This window comes from Morchella sextelata, assembly GCF_020137385.1.
Source record: "Morchella sextelata strain SCLS chromosome Unknown scls_2, whole genome shotgun sequence".
NCBI lineage: Eukaryota > Fungi > Ascomycota > Pezizomycetes > Pezizales > Morchellaceae > Morchella > Morchella sextelata.
Genome location: NW_025408617.1, coordinates 693869 through 702235, shown reverse-complemented (window position 1 = coordinate 702235; position 8367 = coordinate 693869). Strand labels below are relative to the sequence as shown.

The window sequence follows — 8367 nt, the reverse complement described above, 5'->3', positions numbered from 1 at the left end:
TGTATAAGTCGACGTCCTTCAAACTCGATTATGGAATTTATAGGAGAAAAGGCAGTCTCGCACACATCCCCTACTTGAATATGTACCGGCTTACCTCAGTATTCGTGTTTCGAATAAAAGTTGGGATGACGTCGTGGTTTTGCTGCTCAGCGGGATTACCCGTTCGCTTAGGTTACGGGCCAGTACGGCCCGACTTATTTTGCTCCAATAAGGAACGCTCCCAGCGTCATAATAAACATTCGTGAGTGGGGTACCTCGGCCATAAACGAAATCTTATACCAAAGCGTTCATAACCAGCATGGTAGTCAGGAATGTTTACCCACATAGCTATAGTGCAACTCACGTCTTTCGGTAAGTCAATATCTCATGAACCGCCCACCACCGTCAGAAACGGTTCCGCTGCATCAGGAGCACATATGACTCATGAGCTCATTAAAGTTGATGTTCGAAGTTGGGGATACCTCACTCCTCGGCTCCCTTGGACAGGCTAGTGCTTCTGATTCAGCAGACATAAAGTTGTCAATGTTTTCTCGAGTGCCGAGTTCCACAATATCTCTTATGTCAGCTAGGCCTCAACTCCTCGTTGTTGAACATGCGCATTTGTCGTTTCTCAATATTAATGGTAGTCCACTAGTTACCGTCCCTACACAAAGTTCATAAATGGGGCGCTCCAGTCATGAACGTCCGTCACCAGGGCAGAGCAGACCTGTACACAGTCAAACAGTCCATTATGAGGACCTACATGGTGCAGGCTCATAACTGGAAGTCAGGACTAGAGTAAATATAATAGGTATGTTGCCTGATATTTCATCTATCGGTAGTATACATCGACTCCCTCTTATACCTAGGCCTAGTTGCTGATCTTTATAATGACCAAAACGAGCCTTTGGCAGTTCCACGACCAAAAAGAAAGGATGAACCTAAAAACATACGATGCATTGATAAAGCTTCATCATACACCGGTTCGGAGTACATATCTACATATATATCTTATCTCAACTGATAAAATCGAGTTAAGAATTGAAAATGGTTGTGTTGGTGAATCATCACTGGATATAGTCCCACATGATAGGAGGTGTTTCGATAGAAGTATAATTTTTATTAGGAGGTTTATGTCCGGAAAAAATTTCCTAAATACTCTACTAGTCTCCCGTCATCTTAAACACTTGTTGTACACATAACTGTACTAGTAACCACTAACGGCCCCCTATTGAGAGGTTAGAGAGCTAGGTGCAGCCCAAGGCTCCGACATTCGGATACGCTAGAGAATTAGTACCATGGTAATGGTTTAAGCGCCAACTATTCAAACTATACACTACACCTCTTGTTTCTGTTATCGGTGTGTTTATTTGGACAACTGTTACCAGATGGACAATGAAAAATTGTTTCCCGGCTATAGGAAGTATTACAGGGCACAAGGGAAGAATTATCAAAAATTTCTCAAAGCACGAGACAACACATAGCGGCCGAGGGCAATATAATTTGAAAATACATCTAAGATCGAGTCTCGAAAAATGCGAGTGATTCTGTGTGTTTGGGAAATGACTGTTTTTACAGAAAAAGCCCCAAGACTCTAAAAAAATCCCGGTCATCTCGGCGATTAAAATTAGATTATATTTATAATTATAGGGTAAGATTATGGTCAATTGATTATTTAACAAAATACTATACTCGATGGATTCAAGTCTTGGGACTTCGCATAATATATCACCCAAGGATCAGAAATTCCAAGATCCCCTCTCGGTTATTAAGTAAATAATGTAAACTTCTTTTATTTTGCTTATCCCGGGAGAGACTGGGCTAAACCTATAAATGTTTGGTTTGAGATCAAAAGTTTACGCGCACCTAGTACCATGGCCATACTTCACGGTTTGCCCTACCCCCCCCCCCCCCCCCCCCAAACAGGAAAAATAAAGGAATAGAGGAGAAAATAGTAACAGATACTGTAGAAATGAATCATTGCGAGGAAAGAGGAAATAAGCTAAACGGCATTTTAGTCTGGCTATGATACTCATGAACAATACAGTAACCAAACATGGGTGCTTGCCTAGATTCGATTATCACCCATCCACATTCCCTAGCACGCTAGTCAATAATATTCGATAGAAGCGATCTTTATATGGAAAATCTATCATAACTAATCCCCCTTTTTTAAAAAAAAAAAAAGAGTCGAGTGACCACCCATGATACCGAGTGATAATTCACGATGCTAGTTTCTACGCGGCTACACGGAACACTCTTGATTTTGATGCCCGTGTATCATTCCAGAAAACGGCTGCCAATTATCGTGGCTTGTGGAGCACAGGGTGGAAAACCACGTCCGCCATGGGAGACGGCTTCTACAGAGCACAAACGGCATAGGATACCTGCAATAATTCTCTTGGCAACCGTTTGGCCATATGCACGGCATCTTCCACTCCGCCTCCCACATCATCAACTACATACGAATATTTGCCAAGCTAGGTCATCAACTGCGCACCCCACAGATAGACCGATACCTAAGCTCAAAGCAAACGAGCCCCAGGAACCAAGCAAGCTTCAAACTCCCCAATCCGTGATCACCACGATTGACAAGAAATGATGTCAACCTCAAAGAAAGATATCCCGATTTCATATCCATAGGTGCCTAACGATATAGGTGCGCACGTTGCCTGGCAGGCTGGACGCCGCTCACTGCAGTCGCAACTAGATATGCCGGAACTCAATACACCGGATCCCTTGCTGTCCCGTACGAGATCCTCTGAGAATATTATTTTTCCTACTGCAAAATCAATTTGCTATCCCGGATTTTTTGCTATCCCGTACGAAATCCTTAGAATCTTGGCAATCCGGCATATCGAGTTGCAACTGTAGTAGTCGACAGTCGCTAACGCTCCTTGTCTAATATGTACTACGATAGAGCAGTTTCGCGCTCGGTTGAACCCTGACCCTGATATCTGCGTGGCAACCAATCCGCCCCACCAAATCGCCCGGGGTCAACCAACAGCGGCCAATGCCCAGTCAATCAAAACAAAATGTAGGAGTATTAAATTATATCTTAATAATTAAATTATATCTTAATAATTAAATTATATCTTAATAAATAAATGTGCTATCTACTATCTTCTATAGTGTACCTACTGGAATACACTTTAAGGGGTACTTTGGTACATGTATCTTTGGTGAGGTTCCCCGCTGGCACGCCGGCCCATAACCCTAACCCTGACCTCTGTTTGGCAACCAATCCTCCCCACCCAGGGCGGTAAACACCCGGATCAACACCTAGGCCGGTCAACACCCAGTCAACAGCCGAGCCCATTCAATTAAAACAAAATGTTGGAATACTATAAATAGGGACTGCCTGTAACGGGGGTCTCTTCTAAGAGAAATAGAATAGAGTAGAATAGAGACGGCCGTGCAAGATAGACAATCAGGTTGCAGATTATTCAAAGATACTATCGCTAGAACTCAATAATCTTTAAGGGCTCTGCTACCGATAAGAACTTGGTTTTTTCTTTTGATGAAGACTGGAGAGAACAGGACTGAAGGGCGAGAATGAACCTGAGTACTTATACTCCGAAGGCCTCTATTCTCTGCTCCTAACTCCTTTACTAAGTTCCGGTGGGCCTTCCCTCAGTACCGGAAAACAATACCACTGCTACCCCGCTTTTCTCTAAGCGTCAGCAGGTGTTTCCGATACACAAGGCAACCACCCTTAGTCAAAGCCTTTGTAACACCTGCAGCCTTGGTTGCCACACAACCGAGGACCTGCATGAATGAGCTGCCGCTCAGGTGTAAGCTTAATCATTGCTGTAGAGCTTTCGCTTATTGTAGACTTCCCTAGCATAGTCCCTGCCTCTTCGGCGGACATACAATGCTCAGAGGATATAGAGGATCACCGGGCAATCAGAGTTTCACTCTGGCCGGCCTTCTGGTCACTGGCGAGGCATAGACTCGTCAGTCATTGCTCCCATGAATAGATCCCCTTCCTAGTGCCCGGAATGTAGTTACCCTAACAGCTGGTAGCTAACCACACTGCCGGTACTTGCATGTCACCGTGCAACTGGCTTCTAACAATAACTCTCAGCATGTAACCGGGCCCTGTGTGTACTCATACACCAGACAGTTGAAATGGCTCCGTTACACCACTCCCCTCTTCCAGGATCTTGGTCTCCGAGATCTATAACCATTATTACCATTCATTCTATATGACAAGAAACTTCGTGATATGCAAGGAAATGAAAACCTAAAGGAAAACAAACTACACCCCAACAATCCGTTTGTCCTTGGGTTTCTTAGGATACCTCATATGGAAATCCCGAAGGGCTTCTTCAGCACTCTTCTTGAGATGCTCCCAAGGTTCCCATGTAGCATCCTCGTTTTCATAACCTTCCCACAGCACTAGGTATTCCACTCGTCTCCTTTTCTTATTGACCCGGCTATCAGCTATCTCTCGGACAACCCAGTTCTGTTCTCCTTCAATCTCTTCGGGCTCTGGTACAAGAACTCTTCTCTCAGGATCTACTGGTACTCGGTAAGGTTCCAGAAGAGAGACATGAAAGACCGGGTGGATTCCCATCTGGGGGGGAAGAGAGAGCTTGTAGGCACGGGTACCAATAGCTTCTAAGACCTTAAACGGTCCCATTTTCTTCTGATCCAATTTTCCCAAAGGCCGCTTTGTTTGCACATTGCGCCGGTCCAACATAACTTCATCTCCGGGCTTGATTTCAGGCGGTGCCAGGGCATGTGCATCATACCACCGGGCCATCCTCAATCTAGCTTTACCCAAGCTGGCGTTCATAGCCTGCCAGATAGATTCCCATTGAGATATCATGACCTCGCTCGCTGGATTGTTCCATTCTACTCCTTCCCTTGGGGCCGGCCAGTTGGTCTTGGGTTCATATCCATAGTTGGCATAAAAAGCCGATACTTTGGTAGACTCAGAGACCGCCGAGTTATATGCATACTCTGCCAAAGGCAAGAGTTCTGCCCAGTCATCCTGTTGATATGAACAATAACTCCGCAAGTAATGTTCCAGGGTCTGATTAACTCTTTCTGTTTGACCGTCCGTTTGAGGGTGGAAAGATGTGGACATCTTCAGCTTCACATTGAGGAGGCTCATGAGAGATTGCCAAAAGTGAGAGATGAACCTGCTATCTCTGTCCGAGACTATGTCATCAGGTAACCCATGGAGTCTCCAAACTTCCTTCAAGAACAACTTAGCCAAATCTTCCGTTTTATTGAGGGTAGGAAGAGGGATGTAGTGTGCCATCTTCGAAAAACGGTCCACTATTACCCAGATCTTTGTAAACCCGCTAGATTCCGGTAATCCCACAATGAAGTCCATAGAGATGGAAGTCCATGGCCGATAGGGTATTTCCAACGGTTGGAGCATACCAAACCTCTTGTGTCTTGAGGTTTTATTCCTCTGGCAGCTGTCACAGCTCCGGACATATTCCTCAACATCCTTATCCATGTTGGGCCAAAAGAAGTTGTTTTTCACCCGCTCTAGTGTCTTAAATTGGCCAAAATGACCAGCCACCTTAGAGTCATGGGTGTCGGACAGTATTTCCATCTGAAGCTTCTTGTCTTTGGGTATATACCATCTATTTTTGTAGAAGATGAGACCGTTCTTGACCGACAAGTTCTGGTCCAAATTTGGTTTCCTTTCAACCAGGGAGCGGTGCAGTTCCTGCCAGAAACTATCCTCTTTAGCAGCCGCATATAGGCGCTCTAAGAATGTATTCTGCAATTGATTCACCCTGACAGCCGCTAGCTTTGCAGGATCCAAAACCAATTGACCTGGCCTAAAAAAGATCTGTGGCTCCGGCTGCAGAGTTTCACCTCCCTCTCCAAGGCGGTGATCCCAGCGCCTAGATAGCACATCAGTCTTGCCATTCTTTTCTCCCGGTCTGTAGACAACTTTAAAATTGTAGCCTGCGAGGTCTTCAGACCATCTAGCTTGCCGCCTAGTGAGAACCTTGGTAGAATTAAAGTACTCCAAGTTCTTGTGGTCTGTAAAAACCGTGATCTCTTGCTCACAAGATTTGAGCATGTGTTCCCATTCCCGGAAAGAGGCTACAATAGCTCCCATTTCCTTATCATGAATGTCATAGTTGATCTCAGCAGGGGAGAACTTCTTAGAATAGAATGCCACCGGATGTAGCTTCCCATCATCCCCATACTGAGAGAGCACCGCTCCCTTGGCAAAATCACTGGCATCTGTCTCGACCACTGTTCTCCTACTAGGGTCAAAATGAAGAAGGATTGGAGCGCTTGTGAACAGCCTCTTGAGTTCTTCAAAGGCCTGCTCATGTGCTGCCGTCCAATACCATTTCTTGTCCTTTTGCAGGAGGTCAGTTAATGGTTTGCAAACTTTACTGAAGCCTTCAATAAAGCGGCGATAGAAGTTTGCAAATCCGAGGAATGCCTGTACTGCCTTGATATTCTCAGGGACCGGCCATTCCTTAACTGCCTCCACCTTGTCTTCTGACATAGCTACTCCTTCTTCCGAGATGTGATAGCCTAGGTATTCTACTTCTCGGACATGGAAGGATGTCTTACTGATCGAGGCACAGAGCTTAGCTTCCCTAAGCTTCTGTAGTACCTTCTTGACCAATAGCTCATGCTCTTTCTCAGTCTCCGAGTAGATGAGGATGTCATCAATATAGACAACTACTCCTTCATCCAGTAGTTCCTTTAGCACGTCATTGATCATTGCCTGGAAAGCGGAGGGAGCATTGCATAGACCAAATGGCATCACATTATATTGATACAGTCCATAGCGGGTTCTGAAAGCGGTTTTCCACTCATCACCTTCTGCTATCCTGATCAAATTGAAGCCGTTCTTCAGGTCTATCTTTGTGAAGATTTTGGCCTTGAACAACCTGTCTCTGAGTTCACTCATGATAGGCAGCGGGTACTTGTCCTTGACAGTGACCTTGTTCAATCCTCTGTAGTCCACACAAATCCGCAATGTCCCATCCTTCTTAGGAATGAACAGTATGGGCGCCGCAGCAGGGCTGTTAGATCTAGAGATCTTTCCTGAAGACAATTCTTTGTCCAGGTACTCTCGGAGGGCCTTCAACTCTGGAGCAGAACATGGGTACAGCGGGCCAAATGGGGGAGCGGTGCCAGGCAAGAGTTTGATCTTCAAATCATTATGGGAATGCGGCGGCATTTCCTCAATCTTCTCTTGACTGAACACATCAGCCCAATCCCGGTATAGGTGGTGTATTCTTTCAGCAACATCACCTCCGTCCTCATCATGCCATACTGAACCAACCAATTGATAGACTGTCTCTTCTTCTTCCAACATTTGGTATGGAGAGATCAGTTCAATCTTGGTGGCCGCTGGGAGACAATTCTGCTTGCAGTAGTCACTCCTCCAGCTCATGGTGTTGAGTTCCCAGTTGATGTCCGGGTTATGCTTCCTAGCCCAACTAATTGGCAGGTAACCGGTCATTCCTTCTTCCAGTGTAGCCACCTCCCATCGGAGTGTCTCCTTATGATCTCCCATAGTCATGCGGACCGGGTGAGTGTAATACTCGCCTCCTCCCATCATGACATCTCCTTGAGCATCAAACATTGTCAGAGGTTGATCCCGCCGCACTAGGGGAATTCCATGTTTCCTGACAAAACTCTGGTTGAGGATTGCTCCTGTACAACCGGTGTCAAACAGGAAAGACCCTTGGGCGCCTTCATCCTTTCCTTTGACTGTCCATGACAGTCCTGCCTTCAGTATAGGTCTTTTTCCATGTACTGGTAAGGAGGGAAGCCTTTGTTCCAACCTTCTTTGCTTAACAGCGGGTTCTGAACTTGTTTCTCTTTGTCTTTTCAACATGGCTAATAGCTCTGGGCACTACTAAGATCAAAAGATCCTTTGGTTCTATTCCCAAGCGATTATATAGCAGGTATGATGTGTAGTAATTCTTGGTAGCGGTTTGAAAGTGTCTTGGTAGCAAATGTAACTTTGGTAGAGCACTGACAGACCAGCTGTTTCGGGTCTTAAACCCATCCTCAGAGTGCTTGGAGCAATCAAATAGGCGGAAACACAATCATAATTTTTATTCAAGAGAAACATAGAAACCGAAAAACCCATATAAAAGAAAACTAGTAAACATAGACCCAAACAGACACCTTTCTACCAGAGGATTTCATTGTCCGAGTCTTGCTCAGGCTGCAAAACAAAATCTTCTGTAACCTCCGGGAGTACAACAAGTGGATCCTCTGCTACTACAGCAGCCACTTTAGCCTTCTTCTGAGAGTTGGACTTGCCATTCCCTCTTTTCCGCTTCTGTACTCTCACTGCTGCCACTCGGACAACAGTAGGTTCCTTGGACCAACAATCAGTCCATTTGTGTCTGGACTTGCCGCACTATTGCACAA

The 8367-nt window shown here is 45.4% G+C and overlaps 1 protein-coding gene across 1 annotated transcript; it reads right to left on the bottom strand.

Annotated features, from left to right (window-relative positions):
* Positions 1–4240: 4240 nt before the first annotated feature.
* H6S33_005447 (uncharacterized protein) lies at positions 4241–7822 on the bottom strand (the record flags this gene model as incomplete). The annotated part of the gene is made up of 1 exon (XM_044836794.1): positions 4241–7822. The coding sequence occupies one exon, from the start codon at positions 7820–7822 to the stop codon at positions 4241–4243; it is 3582 nt and encodes a 1193-aa protein (XP_044698756.1).
* Between the last annotated feature and the right edge of the window lie 545 nt (positions 7823–8367).